Source organism: Myotis myotis, unplaced genomic scaffold (assembly GCF_014108235.1).
Source record: "Myotis myotis isolate mMyoMyo1 unplaced genomic scaffold, mMyoMyo1.p scaffold_m19_p_2, whole genome shotgun sequence".
Taxonomy (NCBI): Eukaryota; Metazoa; Chordata; class Mammalia; order Chiroptera; family Vespertilionidae; genus Myotis; species Myotis myotis.
The window spans coordinates 110,834,005-110,853,572 of NW_023416324.1; the positions used below are offsets into that span (position 1 = coordinate 110,834,005).

Genomic DNA, 19,568 nt, shown 5'->3' on the forward strand with positions numbered 1-19,568 from the left:
GCTTGATTCCCAGACAATCAATCATACTCTCTCATCACTGATGTTTCTATCTCTCTCTTCTTCTCCCTAGAACAGCGGTTCTCAACCTGTGGGTTGCAACCCCTTTGGGGGACGAACGTCCCTTTCACAAGGGTCGCCTAAATACATCCTGCATATCAGATATTTACATTACGATTCATAACAGTAGCAAAATTACAGTTATGAAGTAGCAACAAAAATAATTCTATGGTTGGGGGTCACCATAACATGAGGAACTGTATTAAAGGGTCGCGGTATTAGGAAGGTTGAGAACCACTGCTCTAGAACCTCTCTGAAATCAATATATAAAATATATTTTTAAAAAAGAGAGACAACAGACCCAAATGGAGTCATTTGTGCTAAGCTCCACATCACCAAATGGAGACTTAATTTCTAACTTAAGACAGCCTTCTCCAGAAGTGAAATCATAAACAGTTAATCTGGAATTACCTGATGGGCACTAGTGAGATCATCTGCCTGATAGATTCCTGCCATCCTCTAAAGAAAGGTGACCTTGCCACAAGCAACCAGCTCTTTGCTTGTATAACTTTCTGTCCCACCCCCTTCTGCCTATAAAAGTCTATCATTTTGTACAGCTTGTTGGAGATCCTTTCTATTTGCTAGATGGGATGCTGCCCAATTCGTGGATCGTTGAATAAAGCCAATAAGATCTTTAAAATTCACTCGGTTGAATTTTGTTTTTTAACAGTGTCCTCTGCCACCTTAAAAGGTAGCAGAGCATGCCACCCAAAACTAGGCCTCTTGGCCTAAGGATTATTTTGAGAAACAGCAGATACAACAGAAGTTCTGAAAACAGAGAAGTCACCCTTCTGTAGGGACATCTGTCTTTAGAAAGGAAATCTCCCCGTGTAAGGTGTCTCCCTCTCTGCACCAGGAAGAAAAGGACCAGTCTAACTCACCAGGACTTCTCAATGGGAAGGAAGAGACTTACAGCTGCATAACCACCTTACCCTCTTGTATGTAGGATTACAACTAAAGACTCCACGTTTGAGATGCTAGGAATAGATACAGATTACCGGATAGTTTTAGGACTGAGAGCCAGTGGATTTCTGGTCCTTACTCCTTTTTTCTGTTCTCTGCGGCTCAAACTAACGTGTCAAATACCTGGAGTTCACTAGATGATGTCCACAGGTTCTTTCATTCCACAAACTTGTTTGTTTTTGCCAAGCACGTTCTAGGCATCGTTCTTTCCAACTAAACCATGCTAGAATTTAAAGTATTCCTGAGCAGCTCCTCCTATATTTAGTAGCGAGTTGCGCTGCGTGCACCTCACTTCAGTTATTGCAGCCCTACACTCCAGAGGCTCAAGGCTGGGGATGGGGTGGGGTACATCAGTGATGCCCCTGAATCAAGTAGGAAATAGTACATGAGAGCAGATGACTAAATGTGAAAACGTATTCCAGGGCCTAAAATCTCTCCTGGCCCAAAGCGGTAACGTGAAAAGACAAGTGACACTGGCCCTCAGCCTTCGCAGCCGGGCTGGGGCGGAGGTGGGTGGGCGGGCGGGCGGCTGTGACCACCCTTCCAGCCTCAGCTCCGCCCCACCCCGCCCCGCAGCGGCCACTTTAAGAAGCGGAGCCGCGGGCGGGCGGCTGGCGCTCACGTGACGCGGCAATCGCTCTCACTCACGGAAGTGGTCCTGCCTCTGCGGCCGGCGCGGGGTCCCCGGGCGCTACGACTGGTTCGCTGCCGTGGCCGGAATGGTGCAGTTGTATAATCTGCACCCATTCGGGTCGCAGCAGGTGGTGCCCTGCAAGCTGGAGCCCGAAAGGTTCTGCGGTGGGGGCCCCGACGCGCTGTTCGTGGCAGCGGGCAGCAAGGTGGAGGCGTTCGCCGTGGCCGGACAGGAGCTGTGCCAGCCGAGGTGCGCCTTCTCCACGTTGGGCCGGGTGCTGCGCCTGGTCTACAGCGAGGCCGGTGAGTAACGATGGGGCCTTGGCGCGTTGGGGCCTCCGTCAGCAGACCGAGCGTCCAGATGCAGGCCTGGGAGGGAAAGGGTCTTCGTGCTTCCGGGAACTTGCCGGAAGGTCTCGGGTAGTGGGGCGGCTGATGACTGAAAATAGCTGAGCTGTGCTGTTGTCCTGGCAACCACTGGTGAGAACCCGCTTTTAGAGGGCGGGGGATGCTGACTGCTCCTCCTCATCTTATACCCTAGTCCAGTGGTCGGCAAACTCATTAGTCAACAGAGCCAAATATCAATAGTACAACGATTGAAATATCTTTTGAGAGCCAAATTTTTTAAACTTAAACTATATAGGTAGGTACATTGTTATTAACTTAATTAGGGTACTCCTAAGCTGGCCTTTGCCAAAAATGTCCTCAATCTGATTGAGGTACGTTCGCTGAGGTCGACCCCTTCCACCTCTCCCATCCACACTCGTCTTGTATACCTGTTTCCTCTATCTCCTTTCGTTCATCCTCTCTATATGTCCAAACCAACTCAACATACCTTTCTCAATCCTCGACACTACATCTTCTTTCACTCCACAACATTCCCTAAAATTAACTTAATAAACTTTACTTTTGTCACCCTTGCACGATTTGCGGACGCTTCTGGCATTAACCACTGCACAATGAGACTGCTGACTGGCTCACTCAACTCCTGCATGAATCTCGTGCACCTCTCCCGCGCTGTGTATCCCTCGGCCTGCCTGCGCCGTGTCTCCCATCGCCCAACCCACCGACACCCCTGCCCCCCACTTCTTCTAACGCCACTTCTTCAAAATAGACTCGCCCAGGCCAAAAACCAACTTCTGCGCATGGGCCACAAAGTTTCAATCGCACTGTACGTGTGTGCCCGCAAGTGGTATTTTGTGGAAGAGCCACACTCAAGGGGCCAAAGAGCCGCATGTGGTTCGCGAGCCACGGTTTGCCGACCACTAACCTAGTCAGATGCCCTAGTCCAGGGGTCCTCAAACTTTTTAAACAGGGGGCCAGTTCACTGTCCCTCAGACCGTTGGAGGGCCAGACTATAGTTAAAAAAAAAACTATGAACAAATTCCTATGCACACTGCACATATCTTATTTTGAAGTAAAAAAACAAAACGGGAACAAATACAATATTTGTATTTGCATGTGGCCCGCGGGCCGTAGTTTTAGGACCCCTGCCCTAGTCAGTAAAGCCTGTGGTTGGGTAACTGGGTTCCACTCACTGTAAGAAACCCAGACACTTAAAAAAATAACAAAACAAACACATACATTTCAAACACAGACAAAAGTAGGGAGAATAGTAACCTGAGACCCCAGGTACTCCCAGCTTCAACAATTAGGCCAACTCATGGCAAGCCCTGTTATATCTATACCTATATCCACTGTCGATTTTTGAAAGCTCACATTGTATGATGATTTTAAAATCTATATATGTGGAACTCCCCTGCTGGAAGCTGGTCCATCCTTGCTGCTTGACACAGTTGCTGCAGGGAAGAAACATCTGCACATCTGTTTCAAGGGACCTGGCCAATATGGCATACTGTTCTTAATGTTTACTCCCCTACTTAATGCTATGTTTTTGTTTTTTGTTTTTTTTTTTAATATATTTTATTGATTTTTTTACAGAGAGGAAGGGAGAGAGACAGAGAGTTAGAAACATCGATGAGAGAGAAACATCGATCAGCTGCCTCCTGCACATCTCCCACTGGGGATATGCCCGCAACCCAGGTACATGCCCTTGATCGGAATCGAACCTGGGACCCCTCAGTCCGAAGGCCGATGCTCTATCCACTGAGCCAAACCGGTCTCGGCAGCGCTATGTGTTTTAACCAAGGTCACCTCTCCGAGAAAGGTTGTTTCCCCAGGTGGGGATTTTTCCCTGGAGTTAGGGATTAACAGGACTAAGGAAGGGAATAAATCAGTAAAACCCCTTAACTAAGTGCCAGGCAGGTAGTTAATCACTTTAACTACGAACAATCATGCTTAAGCTACATAATCTTTACTTAGGATACTCTCCTTCAGTTACTTCCTTGTAGCTTAACAGAACAATAGAGTAGCAACCTTGGAATGGAGATAACATTTGGAATAGAATGAATAGGATTAAAATCAACTGGTATAAATACAGATATAACAGGAGAATAAAGACAGAACCTGGCTGGAGAACCTAACTACAGAACCTGGCTAGGCTGCTGATCAACTGAACACTGTCCGTGTCATTTCTTCTTTGCCAACTTCGTCCACACCTTTGGGAACCCTTGGACCTGCTGGGGTTGGACTCCAACACTCTCCTCTTTGAACGCCCATCCATCCCCACACTCCTACCCTGTCCCCAACCCCACCCCTGCCTCCAAGCTTAGCAGCATCCACTATTATTTTTCCACCAGAAAATTGAAGTGTACCAAGGGGGCACTGTGTGTGTGTGTATATCCCTATTTTAGAAAACTCCAATATTTAATAATAGGTACTTAAGATTGCAAAAGGATTCACCATAGGATTTTAAAAAACTGTCTAAAAAATACACTTAAAATTCGATTCCTCCTTTTCCAGAGGGGTGTAAAGGTGTAAATATGAGTATTACAGTGGAACCACTTCCGTTATTAATGAAGTGCAGAGCATCTAGTCCAGGGGTGGGCAAACTTTTTGACTTGAGGGCCACAATGGGTTCTTAAACTGGACCGGAGGGCCGGAACAAAAGCATGGATGGAGTGTTTGTGTGAACTAATATAAATTCAAAGTAAACATCATTACATAAAAGGGTACGGTCTTTTTTTTTTTAGTTTTATTCATTTCAAACGGGCCGAATCCGGCCCGCGGGCCGTAGTTTGCCCACGGCTGATCTAGTCCCTTCTCTGTCTGCAGGTGCGAGTTCATTGAAACTTTTGAATCTCAGTTTCAGTAAAAAAAAATAAATCAATAGATCAGTGATTTCCAGGCACTGGGATTTTGTGGATCAGTAAAAAACTGTGAGGCTGCTGTTCATTTTATCAACTAAATATATATATTTTTAAAAATGAAGAGTCCTTATATTTACTGCCACCATTATTTATAAAAGTAAAAACAGCCTCAACTGTTGGATGTCTTTGCTTTATGATCAACTTACTACACTGTAATTAGTTTTTCTTTTTGACTAGTGAAGACATCAACAGGGGCCTGCAATGGTTCACGGACCTGTTTGAACATTTTTAGATCTGTAAGTTCTCTTTTAGCAGAAGATTCTGATTTAGGTATTTCTTATGAAATCAGTTTCAGTCGTTTCACAATATTGGTAGTTTTTCTCACCCAACCCCCTTTCAGGCACAGGAGTTCTCACCTGAAGAGCTCTACTGAGAGCCAAATTCACCGGTTTCAACTTTACTGTGTGTGTGTGAGAGAGAGAGAGAGAGAGAGAGAGAGAGAGAGAGAGGAAGAAAGAAAGAAAAGCAATACACTGTTTACATTATTTGCTCCATTCTTCCAAATGGACATTTATTCTAGAATTGAAAGTGGCAGGCATTTTATAAACTTTAAACTTTCTTGACTGTCAGTAGTGGTGATTCTAAGGATCCTTGGCACATAAGAATTACCTGGAGGAAGCTTTAAAAAATACCGTTAATATAAGAAACATTCAAACCTGTAAAGAACTTTATGAGTTTATTTGAGCCAAACTGTCAACAATTGCTGGGAAGCAGAATCTCAGGTATTGAGATAATGCTCTGGATAATGATGGTTTTTCACCTTGTTTCATACATTGCAATCAAAGGAGGAGACATAAGTGGGTTACATGAAATCCATTGGTGATTGGTTAGAGAGGCAGGAGAAATTAAAAGGGGGATAGGGGAGGAAAACTCTGGGATTGGATAAAAAGTAAAATGATAGACACATGCTTTTTTTACTTTTTTTTAAAATATATTTTTATTGATTTCAGAGAGGAAGGGAGAGGGAGAGATAGAAACATAAGTGATGAGAGAGAATCATGGATCGGCTGCCTCCTGCACGCCCCCTACTAGGGATCGAGCCCACAATCCCTAGCATGTGCCCTTGACCGGAATTGAACCCAGGACCCTTCAGTCCGCAGGCTAATTGTCTATCCACTGAGCCAAACCAGCTAGGATACATGCTTCTTTTACATAGGTGGGTACAGGATAGTTAGTTAATAGTCAACAATTAATGATAACAATAACAATGAGGGAGTTTGTGGTCTCCACCTTGGAGCCTTGGCACATTGGTTGTGCCCTGAGGGGTCTGGAAAAAGGGAAGTTACAAGTTACCCTGACATTCCACAGGTATGTTATCTAGGTGCAAAAAGAGGATAGGCTCAGTAAAAATTGAAGTTGATCTTTGCCAGGGAAGATATTGGCCTAGGACAGCGGTCGGCAAACTGCGGCTTGCAAGCCACATGCGGCTCTTTGGCCCCTTGAGTGTGGCCATGAAGTTTCAATTGCACTGTACGTGCGCGCCCCTACGTGGTATTTTGTGGAAGAGTCACACTCAAGGGGCCGCAGTTTGCCGACCACTGGCCTAGGACATGACTACCCACCATAGACTGCTGGGAAGATACCTAGGACAAGACTTTTTACCATAGACTGCTTTTTAATTAAAGTTTTAATTTCAGACCATCCTTTGTGGTTACTTTATTTATTTTTTAAAATTTTTTCTTTGTGGTTACTTTAGGTTTCTTGAGTTTGCAAGGTTGCCACACAGGCCTTTCCTGAGCTAGTCAGGTTAGCATGTGGCCCCTTTTTGTCCACAATACCAATGCCTGGACCACAGCCTCGAAAACCAGTGTCAGTTTTCTGAGGTGTGGCCCAGCATTGGGGTAGTGGTAGTCTAATATTTAGCCAGGATTGAGAACCACTGACCTAGAGCCATACTGGCTACTGTAGGCAGTGAGTAGGATGGTGACCTCATTAATGAGGCCTTGAAATCAAAGATGTTTTTATAATCTGGTTGCTGTCTTAAAGGAAGTTCAGGAGTCATGTGGAATGTATTAGCATGGGTTATATGGTTCAAGGGTAACTTTCAGTTCTCGCTTAAACCTCAACCTCTGGGTACATCTTCTATTAGTCTACACATAGCTAACTCCTAGTTATGTGGCTATCCAGGTAACTTGTCTTCCATGTCTCAGCTTTTACTTTTTTTTTTTTTTTAAATTAAATCTTTATTGTTCAGATTATTACATTTGTTCCTCATTTTTTTCCCCCATAACTCCCCTCCTCCCAGCTCCCGCCCCACCCTCCGCCCTCACTCCCCACCCACTGTCCTCTTCCATAGGTGCACGATTTTTGTCCAGTCTCTTCCCGCATCTCCCACACCCCTTTCCCCCCCAAGAATAGTCAGTCCATTCCCTTTCTATGTCCCTGATTCTATTATGATCACCAGATTATTTATTCACTTGATTCTTAGATTCACTTGTTGATAGGTGCATATTTGTTGTTCATAATTTGTATCTTTACCTTTTTTTTTCTTCTTCCTCTTCTTAAAGGATACCTTTCAGCATTTCATATAATACTGGTTTGGTGGTGATGAACTCCTTTAGCTTTTCCTTATCTGTGAAGCTCTTTATCTGACCTTCCGTTCTGAATGATAGCTTTGCTGGATAAAGTAATGTTGGTTGTAGGTTCTTGGTATTCATCACTTTGAATATTTCTTGCCATTCCCTTCTGGCCTGCAAAGTTTCTGTTGAGAAATCAGCTGACAGTCGTATGGGTATTCCCTTGTAGGTAACTGGGTTTCTTTCTCTTGCTGCTTTTAAGATTGTCTCTTTGTCTTTTGCTCTTGGCATTTTAATTATAATGTGTCTTGGTGTGGTCCTCTTTGGATTCCTTTTGTTTGGGGTTCTCTGCGCTTCCTGGACCTGTAGGTCTATTTCTTTCACCAGGTGGGGGAAGTTTTCTGTCATTATTTCTTTAAATAGGTTTTCAATATCTTGCTCTCTCTCATCCTCTGGCACCCCTATAATTCTGATGTTGGTGCGCTTGAAGCTGTCCCAGAGGCTCCTTACACTATCTTCATATTTTCGGATTCTTTTTTCATTTTGCTTTTCCAGTTGGGTGTTTTTTGCTTCTTCGCATTTCGAATCTTTGACTTGATTCTTGCGCTCCTCTGGTCTGCTGTTGGGTGTCTGTATAATATTCTTTATTTCAGTCAGTGTATGCTTAATTTCTAGTTGGTTCTTTATCACAACATCGAGGGTCTCATTAGATTTCTTGAGGATCTCACTACATTTATCGGCGGTCTCACCAGTCTTTTCGAGGGCCTTACTAAGTTTATCGGCAGCTTCTAGACAGTTCTTAAGAGACCTTAAAAGTGTGGTTCTGAACTCAATATCCTCCATTGACAGTTTTGTCCTGTTTCTTTGTCTCCGCATTTTTTATGCTTTCTTGGTGCACCCCCTAGTGGTCTTTGTGCGCAGTCTTGTTGCCTTTAAGCCTTGATTGATGTCGGCAATACCGGGGTGATTTGACCTCCAGGCTAACTGGCTATGATAGTCTGCTGTGTCTGTAGTGGGAGGGCTTCTGTGCTGGATCTCTAGGGCGGTGCTAATCTAGCGTTTGCCTGAGGCTATCCGGCAAATGGCGCTGCGCAGGGCTTGGGCGGGGCAGGTCCCCGGGGATCTACAGGGCGGGCGGAACAAGCAGTTATGGCGACTCTCAGTTCCTTCCCCAGTGGCTCTGCCTCTCAGAGCCCCAGCAATGGTTGCAAACCTCGGAGAGAAAGCTGCCTTCGAGTTCCGACCGAAGCCAGACAGTCCCGTTTCTCCCGTTTGAGTCTCGGTCCCCAGAGACTCGCCCGGATCTGGAGCTCAGAGTCTGAAACTCCCTCCCGATTGAAAACAACAACCGCGCCCTCCGCCGCCAGCCTGCTCCGCGCGTGCACTCCGCACCTGAGTATTTCACTTCAGCACTGCGCCTCCTCTGAGTCTGGGTATGATATTCTCTTTCCTCCTAGTTGTAGAATTTCCACTCAGCCAGCCTTCCCGTGGTTCTGGGTGATGTCCGTTCTGTCCTTTAGTTATATCTCTGAAGTGGTTGTTTGAGGCAGCGATCTCCGGCGTTAACCTATGCCGCCATCTTGGTTTCTCCTATCTTCTCAGCTTTTACTTTTTGGTGTTCTTTCCTCCCTTTCATAGTAACTTGGACATGAGGGGATTTATGCTCTAAGCACCCAGTGTCTTCCTCTGTAGGCAAATCCCCCATCAAAAACAGAATGAATCTCATATCCGCCATTTATATGGGGTGGACAAAAGTAGGTTTACAGTTTATATGGAAAATACAATCATTAATAATACTAGAATAAGCCGTTTGGTGTACTCATAACTGTAAACCTATGTTTGCCCCATCCTGTGTTTACTGTAAGTGCTTTGCAGGCCTCAAGCAGTAAATAATTTCAGTTTTATTATGTTGCGTTTTAAAATCTCTAATAGGGTGCTATTCTCCTTTCATAAGATTTGGGGGTATAGGGAGAAAGTAGGTAGAAATTTTAAGTCATAAAACATATTTTGATGCATTGTATATTATTTCTGCCTTCTTTTTAAAAAATATGTTTTTATTGATTTTAGAGAGGAAGGGAGAGGGAGATTGAAACGTCAATGATGAGAATCATTGATTGGATGCCTCCTGCATACTCCCTACTGGGGATCAAGCCCACAACCCAGGCATGTGCCCTTGACCAGAATCGAACCCAGGACCCTTCAGTCCACAGGCCGATGCTCTATCCACTGGGCCAAACCGGCGAGGACTATTCTGTCTTCTGATGTCAATTTTGTCATTGGAGTGCAGCTTTTTTCTTAACCTGGTATTAGTTTTAACCAGGTTTTTTAATCTTACTAGAGGCCCAATGCATGAAATTCGTGCAAGAGTAAGGCTTCCTTCCCCCAGCTGCTGGCACCAGCTTCCCTCTGGCACCCCGGACCCGGCCTTCCCTTGCAGCCCTGGCTTTGTCTGGAAGGTTGTCCTGTCTAATTAGCATATTATGTTTTTGTTATTATAGATTACATAAAATGAAAAGTTTACTTATTTTTAAAAATCAATGACTCAGCTTAAGAGTAGATATGAGAATGATATTTTATTTAAATTTTTTTTAAATTTTTTTGATTTGAGAGAGACTGAGAGAAAAACATGGATTTGTTGGTCCACTTATTTATGCACTTATTGGTTGCTTCTTGTTTGTGCCCTGACTGAAGATTGAACCTGAATCTTTGGGTTATGGGGATGATGCTCTAACCAACTGAGCTATCTGGCCAAGAATGGCTTTTTAATTTACAAATAAAAAAAAGCCCTGGACTCATGCTGCTTTAAAAAGTTTAGTTCTTTTCTCTTATAAAAGGCTATAGCCTCCACTGAATCCTCTAGATTTATATCTCCTTTCTAACATTTTTTTTTAAAATATATTTTATTGATTTTTCATAGAGAGGAAGGGAGAGAGATAGAAACTTAGAAACATCGATGAGAGAGAAACATCGATCAGCTGCCTCCTGCACATCTCCCACTGGGGATGTGCCCGCAACCCAGGTACATGCCCTTGACCGGAATCGAACCTGGGACCCTTCAGCCCGCAGGCCGACGCTCTATCCACTGAGCCAAACCGGTTTTGGCCTTTCTAACATTTTGAGACACAACATTATTGGGGAATGAGCATTGACTTTTAAGCTAACCAAATCTAGGTATAACCAGTTAACTGCCATGATATTTTGAATTTAATTAAAAAAGGTCCACTGCTTGAGTCTGTAGACCCTTATGGCATACAAATGGTTAAGTTCCACCTCCATACTTTGTTGACTGTGTGTTGCCTTAGGCAGGTTACTGAGTTTGTCTGAGCTTCAGATTCCTGAGCAATAAAAGGAGAAGGACATAATATCTTAATGGTCTGCTGTGAGGATTAACTGAAAGAACTCTGAATCTCTGATCTTAAGGCTTATGAGGTAGACAAACTTAGGAAGTTCTAGGTCATCTATACTAATAAAAGGGTAATATGCTAATTAGACTGGATCAACTAGACACCTTCTGGGCGTCCAACTTCCTTCCAGACAAAGCCACGGTGGCGGGGGCTGAGGCAGAGGTGGTTAAGGTCGAGCAGGCTAGTAGGAGAGCAAGCAGTTAAGGGCGAGATCAGGCCGGCATGGGGGAGCAAGCAGTTAGGGGACGATCAGGCTGGCAAGGGAGAGCAGTTAGGGGGGTCAGGCAGGCAGTGGAGAGCAGTTGGGGAGGATCAGGCCAGCAGGGGAGGGCAGTTAGGGGATCAGGCTGGCAGGGAGAACAGTTAGGGGGCGATCAGGCTGGCAGGCAGGCGAGCAGTTAGGAGTCAGCGGTCCCGGATTGTGAGAGGGATTCCATATTGGAGAGCGTGCAGGCTGGGCTAAGGGACAACCCCCCTCCCGTGCACGAATTTCATGCACCAGGCCTCTGATCATTTATAAAACAAGTTATTGATCTGAAAACATACAAACCAGCATGGGTGCTATGTACAGTTTGCAGATTATATATACACAGTTGATATATAGACTTTATTAATGAAATAGGCATATATTTATAGATGCATGAATAAAATTTTATTATAACTAAAAAAATACTGTTAATTTTAAAATTAATTTACTAACTTGACTATGACACCAGGCAAAAAAAGAAAAAATAGACAAATTGGACTTTATCAAAATTAAGAACTGTTGTGCATCACAGGACACAATCAAAGGATTGAAAAGACAGTACGCAGAATAGGAGAAAATATTTGTGAAGCATATATCTAATAAGAGATTAATATCCAGAATATTAAAGAATTTCTATAATTCAACAACAGAAAAAACAATTCAAAAGTGGGCAAAGGACTTGACAAGCATTTCCAAATGGTCAACAAACACATGAAAAGATGCTCAACATCACTAATCTTCAAGGAAATGCAAATCAAAGCCACAGTGAGATACCATTTCACACCCATTAGAACCCTATATAATATAGAGGTAATATGCAAATTGACCGTCATGCCCTCACAAGATGGTGGCACCAACAGTGGGAACGGGGCCGGCTGCTCTGCCGCTGATGGCAGCTGCCCAGCTGCCCAGGGTCAGCCCAAGGCGCAGGTAACCAGGGCCAGCTGAGGCTTATGCTGCCAGCAGTGGCAGCAGCAGAAGTATGATGGGGGCGTCACCTTCCCCTGATAGCCGGGTCACCTCCCACCTCTGTGGGTTCCCGGACTGTGTGAGGGGGAAGGCCGGGCTGAGGGATCCCCCAACCCCCCCACCCCCACCCCAGTGCACTGGGCCTCTAGTGGCTATTATAAAAAAAGTAGAAAATAACTGTTGGTGAGGATGTAGAGATTTTGGAACCCTTGTGCATTGCTGGTGAGAATATAAAGTGGTATAGAGCTGCTGTGGGAAACAATATGGTGGTTCCTCAAAAAACACAATTATGTGATCTAGCAATTTCACTTCTGGGTATAGATACGAAAAAATTGAAAATAGGGACTTTTGCAAATATTTGTACACCAATATTCATAATAGCATTTTTCACAAGGGCTAACAGGTGGAAGCAACCCAAATGTCCATCAGTTGATGAAAAGACAGACAAAATATGGCATATACATGTATGACCCTCATTAATTATAGCATTATTTATAGTAGCCAACACATGGAAAGTCTTCATTGACAGATAAACAAAATGTGGCATATACATATCTTATATAATAAAGAGCTAACATGCTAATTAGACCAGACACAGAATGACCTTCCAGAATGACCAGTGGGCAGGGCCAGAGCCAGTGAACCTGTACCACCAGGCCAGCCACGGTGGGAGAGTTGGCAGTGCGGGCCTGGTCCCAGTGCCACCCCCTTTCGCAGAGGCGGCGGGAGAGGTGGCATGTGGGCCCAGTCCCAGTGCTGCCCCTTCCGCAAAGGCAGTTGGATGGGGCACGACTGCGGCTCCTCAACCTCCCACAGCCCCTCCCCTGGCTGGCCTGGCCCCTGGCCGGCCCCCCAACCAGTGGGCATGGGGCGGGGCCAGCACTAAGGAGCAGCAAGCCTGACTTTTGGTTGAGTGGTGCTCCATCCCTCCCCCACCCCCCCAGCTCAGCCAGAAGCTGGGCTCATGGCTGGCAAGCACAGCGGCGGTGGTGGAAGCCTTTCATGCCTCCACGGCAAGTGGGCAGTAAGGAGCCCAGGAGGGGTTCTGGACTATGAGAGCCCCAGACTGCGAGAGGGATATCTGAGTGCTGGTGAATTTCATGCACTGGGCCTCTAATCTATATATATAAAAGGCTGATATGCTAAGTATCCTTCCCACTGTCTGATCGGTCACTATGATGCACGCTGACAACCAGGGAGCTTAACACAGGAACTGCTGTAACATGCACAGAGAAATGGCACCGTGAACCAGGCACTGACAAAGCAACACTTGGCTTCCCCCAACTGGGACAGAGGCCCTGCCACCATTCCGGAACGACAGCCCACCAAATCGCAGCTGATGCTGCCATGGCGCAAAATGTGGCCCACAGCCCCGCCCAGTCTGCAAATGGTGGCTGTGGGCGCCCGGTAATGACATCATGTTTTTGTTGACCTTCTGAAGCCTAAATTTTGGACAGAATATGTCTGAAAACCAACTAGAAGGTAGAATGGTGTTTGCAAGAGTTGGGGTTGAGGTCAGGGGAGGAATGGGGAGTTTAATACAGAATTTTGGGGAAGGTGATAAAGGTCTTTAGAAGGATGGTTGTGACAGTTGTACAACAATTGAATGTACTTAATGCCATCGAATTGTACACTTACAAGTGATGAAAATGGTAAATTTTGTTATGGGTATTTTATCACAATAATTTTAAAAAATATTTAATAAGGGACTTATTGGAAGATGGAGGCTACAGGCATATTTTAAAAAATATAAACATAGTCCTAGCCAGTTTGGCTCAGTGGATAGAGTGTTGGCCTGTGGACTGAAGGGTCCCGTGTTCAACCTTGGTTGCAGGCTTGATCCCAGGCCCCCGGTCAGGGGCGGGGGGAGCATGCAGCAGGCAACCAATTCATGTGTCTCTCACATTAATGTTTCTCTCTGTCTCTCCCCCTCCTTTTCACTCTCTCTCTAAAAAAATAAAATAAAATAAATGAATGAATAAATAAATAAATAGAAAAATATCCTCGGTTGAGGATTAACCAAAAAAAAAAAATGTGTGTGTGTGTGTATAAATTTTTTTTTAGTATTATGCTAAGCAAAATAAGCCAATCCGGAAACATTAAAACATGCAACAGAATGATGTATTTTAGGAGGGGAGAGGAGTATGGGAAGAAGCTAAACAAAGAACTTAAATGAATACTAGAGGCCCGGTGCACAGATTCATACACCGTTGGGATCCCTCGATCTGACCTGTGCCCTCTTGCAATCCAGGACCCATTGGGGGATGTCGGAGAGCCCATTTCAGTTCGATTCCCACAGGCTAGGCCAAGGGACCTCAACCATGCACTGGGCCGGTTTCGGCCTGATCCCCACAAAAGCCAGGCTGAGGGATCCCACTGGTGCACAAATCTGTGCAATGGGCCTCTAGTATGCATATAAGATCTTTGGCAAATCTCTTACCACCCGCCCCCTACCCCCTTTCCTCTGAGATTCATAAGTCTATTCCATGTTTCCATGCCTGTGCATTGAGCATCTGCCCCCCCTGGTGGTTAGTGTGCGTCATAGCTACTGGCCAGTCGGCCGGTCGCTTAGGCTTTTATATATATAGACTAGAGGCCCAGTGCACAAAATTTGTGCACAGGGGTGGGGGCCCCTAAGCCCAGCTTGCACCTCTCCAATCCGGAATCCCTCTCGCAATCCAGAACCACTGGCTCCTAACTGCCTCTGCCTGCCTGCCTGCCTGGTGCCCCTAAGTGTTCCCCTGCTGGCTTGATCACCCATAACTGATCCCCTGCTGGCCTGATCACCCCTAACTGCCTAACTGCTCTCCCCTGCCGGCCTGATTCCCCTAACTGTTCTCCCCTGCCCGCCTGATCCCCCTAACTGCTCTTCCCTGCCAGCCCGATCCCCCTAACTGCTCTCCCCTGCTGGCCTGATCACCCCTAACTCTCTCCCCTGCTGGCCTGATCCCCCTAACTGCTCTCCCCAACCAGCCTGATCCCCCTAACTGCTCTCCCCTGCTAGCCTGATCCCCCTAACGGCCTAACTGCTCTCCCCTGCCTGCCTGATCCCCCTAACTGCCTAACTGCTCTCCCCTGCTGCCCTGATCCCCCTAAGTGCCTAACTGCTTTCCCCTGCCAGCCTGATCCCCCTAACTGCTCTTTCCTGCCAGCCTGATCCCTCTAACTGTTCTCCTCTGCCTGCCTGATCTCCCTAACTGCTCTCCCCTGCCAGCCTTATCCCCCTAACTGCCTAACTGCCACCTTCTTCCTTCTGCCTTCTTGCATGTCTCCGGACTTCTCCCTTCTCACACGGCGCTGGCCTTCTCCCTTCTGCCTTCTCCTGCGGCACCTTCTCCTGTGGCCTCTGCAAAAAGGACCGTGGCACTGGACCGGCCCTCACAGCTGCTATGGCTGCCGGCCCTCAGCCCTTGTTGCCACCGTGGCTTTGTTTGGAAGGATGTCTGGAAAGACGTCGGGTCTAATTAGCATATTAATCTTTTATTAGTATAGACTAATAAAAGAGGCCTGGTGCCCAAAAATTTGTGCACTCGGGACGGGGGGTCCCTCAGCCCGGCCTGTGCCGTCTCTGTCTGGGACCCCTCGGGGGATGACCACCTGCTGGCTTAGGCCCGCTCCCAGGGGGATTGGGCCTAAGCTGGTAGTCAGACATCCCTCTGGCAGCCCGGGAGCCCTTGGGGGATGCCCACTTGCCAGCGGGGAACAGGCCTAAGCTGTAGTCGAACATCCTTAGTACTGCTGAGGAGGCGGGAGAGGCTCCCACCACCACTGCTGTACTGGCAGCCATCAGCCTGGCTTGTGGCTGAGCAGAGCTTCCCCTGTGGGAGTGCAGTGACCACCAGAGGGCAGCTCCTGCATTGAGCATCTGCCCCCTGTTGGTCAGTGTGTGTCATAGTGACCAGTCATTCCCAGTCATTCTGCTGTTAGGGTCAATTTGCATATTACCCTTTTATTATATAGGATAGAGGCCTGGTGCATGGGTGGGAGCCAGCTGATTTTCCCTGAAGGGTGTCCTGGATCAGGGTGGGGGTCCCACTGGGGTTCCTGGCCAGCCTGGGTGAGGGGCTGAGGGGTGGTTTTCAGACTGGCCATGGCCCCCAGCCACCCAAGCTCCCAGTGGAGGCTGGCTGGAAGCAGGTATCTGGGGTTTGTTTATCTTCTATAATTGAAACTTTGTTGCCTTGAGTGGAGCTCAGAGCCAGCCAGGGCCTGTGGGAAGCTTGGCTTCCTCCATCGCCGGGGCAACCAAGCCTCCTGCTTGCTCCAGCTCCGTGGCTTCCGGCCGCCATCTTGGTTGGGGTAATTTGCATATAGTCGTTCTGATTGGCTGGTGGGCATGGCTTGGGCCATAGAGAAGGTATGGTCAATTTGCATGTTTCTGTTTTATTAGATTAGACTAAAATTCGTGCACTGGGGTTGGGGGGGAAAGGGGCCTCTTAGTCTGGCCTTCACCCTCTCCAATCTGAGACCCCTCAGGGAATGTTGAACTGCCTGTTTGTGCCCACACTTTTAACAGATAATAGCTCCATTGTTGTTTCTTTCTTATGCTTAAAACCATTGGAATTAGTAGGTATTCAAAGTGTGTATACATTTTGGGGGGACACCCTGTATATCTCTAGTCAGTGGTGAAAGAAACCAACAGCAGATTTGGAACCCCCAGACAGGGAACCTCGCTCACTCCCCACATGTCTCCCCACTTCACTTTCCACCTTCGTGGGCAGCAGGAGAATCAACGTTTTCTCTCATTAATTCGGAAAAGCACGTCCTGTCACCCGCTGCCCGGCAGGAGTGCGCTAGGCCCCAAGCAAGCGAGGCTCAGTCAGGGCAGCCTTCGCTCATGGGTGCTGGCACCCAAAGTGCACATTCCTCCTCTACAGTCACCCCGACTATCCCACTATTTCACTAAGAGGATGGAATTCCTCTCCACCTCTGGGTTCTTGATCTTGAACACTGACCGAAGGCACCTCAGCGATGGCCGCCCGCACCCACCAGGTGTGTCTGTCTGCACCTGCTCCTGCCTCAGCACCTGCATTAATCCCCCAGAGGTGATCTCATAGCTGCACTGGCCTCCGTGGGAACAGGGCATCACCACTCCGCCCTCTCACTGTCATCTCACAGGCGCCCACCCTCAGCACCCAGAACACCCAGACACACTCCAAAGGACGTGAGCGCATCAGAGAGGATGTGTGCACATCCTGTGGGTGTGTTAGGCATGCTGAGTTGATGGAAGTGCGGTGGAGAGGCAGGGGGAACTTGTGCATGCCTTGGTTTGCAACTGTTGCAGGCGCGGGAGGGTGACAGTGTGCTGGGGGATGTTTGCACACCGGGGGGGATGTGCACACCGGAGGCCTCTGGCTTGCAGATCCGCAAACCCCTGTGGTGCGGCCAGGAGGACGTCAGTCTTTGCCGCCACGGTGGCTGTCCCTGCGATCTTGCACCTTCTGGGCCAGGAGGCGGATCTTGCGCAGCCACTCCTGGGCACGGATGGCCTGCAGGCGCTACTTCAGCTCAGCCTGCACGCTCTGCTTGGCGTGCTCACAGCTGTCACCACTGCCATGTGGGAGTACAGGCTGCCCTCCACCAGCCTGCCTCCCCTGTCCAGAGGCTCTCTGCGCTGCTCACCTGCCCAGAGTGACTGGGGCTGGTTGGAGCCAGGCGTCCTGCCCTGCCCAACCCTGGCCGATCCGCCCCTGTGCGAGCTGCCACCCCGCCGGGAAGGGTCATGGATCAGGTCCCGGGACTGCAGACAGCCTCAAGCACTGCCCCCCGCCCGGCAGGGTCACAGATCTGGTTCCCGGGACCGCGGACAGCCTCAAGCACTGCCCCTGCCTGGCAGGTCATGGATCCGGGTCCCAGACCACGGACAGCCTCAAGCGCTGCTGCCTCGCCTGCCAGGTCACAGATCCGGGTCCCAGACTGCGGACAGCCTCAAGCGCTGCCCCACGCCCGCCAGGTCACGGATCCGGGTCCCTGACCGCGGACAGCCTCAAGCACTGCCCCACACCCGCCAGGTCACGGATCCGGGTCCCAGACTGTGGACAGCCTCAAGCGCTGCCCCACGCCCACTAGGTCACGGATCCGGGTCCCAGACCACGGACAGCCTCAAGCACTGCCCCCCACCTGGCAGGGTCACGGATCCAGGTCCCAGACCACAGACAGCTTCCCACGTTGCCCCCACCCGGCAGGGTCATGGATCCGGGTCCCAGGACAGCGGACAGCCTCAAGCACTGCCCCCCACCCGGCAGGGTCACAGATCCGGTCCCAGACCGCGGACAGCCTTGCCCGCTGCTGCCCTCCTTCAGTATGCAAATTAGCCGCCATCTTGTTGCTTCAGGGTGGGGGTCCCCACTGGGGTGCCTGGCCAGCCTGGATGAGGGCCTGAGGGGCCGTTTTCAGGCTGGCGGGCGACTGAAGCTCCCAACCTCTCCTTTTTTTCTTTTTTTCTTTTTTTTTTAATTCTGGGATTTATTTACCTTCTATGGCTGTCACTGGAGCTGAGAGCCGGCTTTAGCTCTGAGGCCCGGCTGCAGCTCTGAGACCTCAGCTGCTGAAAGCAGGTCTCTGGGTTTGTGTGGGTTCTATATTTGAAACAATGTTGCAGTCTTGCTGACTGAAGCCCGCCTGGCTGAAAGCAGGTTTCTGGGGTTTGTTTAGGTTCTATAATTGCAACATTGTTTCTTAGACAGACTGCAACTCAGAGGCCGGCAGCGGTAGGCGGGGAACCTTGGCTTCCTCCATCACTGGAGCAAGCAAGCCTCCTGTTCGCTTCAGCTGCCTGGCTGCCGGCCGCCATCTTGGTTGGCAGTTAATTTGCATATTGCTCTGATTAGCCAATGGGAAGCGTGTTGGAGGTATGGTTAATTACCATGTTTGTCTATTTTTAAATAGGATATGCATAGCCCATGGACAAACATTAGCGTGGGGAAATCCTGGGCAGGGGGGGCGGGCGGGGCGTGGAATGAGGTAGAGAGGGTCAACGGGGAAAAGGGGGCATTTGTAATACTTTGAACAATAAAGAATTATTTTTAAAAACAAAAATTAAAAAAGTTACAGTGATAGGAAAAAAACAATAAATTTTAAAAAAAGAATATGAAATAGTTTTTAAATTGCAAGCATTTTATTGAGTCACACTATGCACCAATATATAGTAAAAAATTTACAGTTAAAAAATGTACACAGTTTAAACTGAAAGTTCACTAGTTGTTATATTGCTCTGACCCTCTTATGACTGTGTTACAACACAATATGGGAACCTCACAGGTATGACTGCCACTTGGTTCCTCATCTGTGATGGAATTAAACAGTGAATAGGCACCTACGTCCATTATTAAGGCCTATCTAGGCCTGTGTGAACTTGAATTGCAGTGTGTTCAAGCCATTCAAATAAAAGGCTGTTGGTAATTCAGTACTGTCAACACAGCCTCAATAATTTATTTATATACTAAAGATAATTTTCTTTTTTTAATACTCAAAACTTGAGCCAACTCGATCACAATTTAGGAATATTGTT

General features: G+C 47.7%; 1 protein-coding gene across 10 annotated transcripts in view; it reads left to right on the forward strand.

Moving 5' to 3' along the window:
- The first annotated feature begins 1,708 nt into the window (after positions 1 to 1,708).
- The window catches only part of HPS3 (HPS3 biogenesis of lysosomal organelles complex 2 subunit 1), a 75,352-nt gene continuing 57,492 nt past the window's right edge, over positions 1,709 to 19,568 (forward strand). For all 10 annotated transcript variants that reach the window (XR_004973823.1, XR_004973818.1, XR_004973819.1 and 7 more), the window contains exon 1: positions 1,709 to 1,956. Coding sequence is in view for 4 of the 10 variants with exons in the window: in XM_036347362.1 (XP_036203255.1) it covers positions 1,740 to 1,956 (217 nt within the window). In the remaining 6 variants the exon portion in view is untranslated. The remainder of the gene's footprint in view (positions 1,957 to 19,568) is intronic.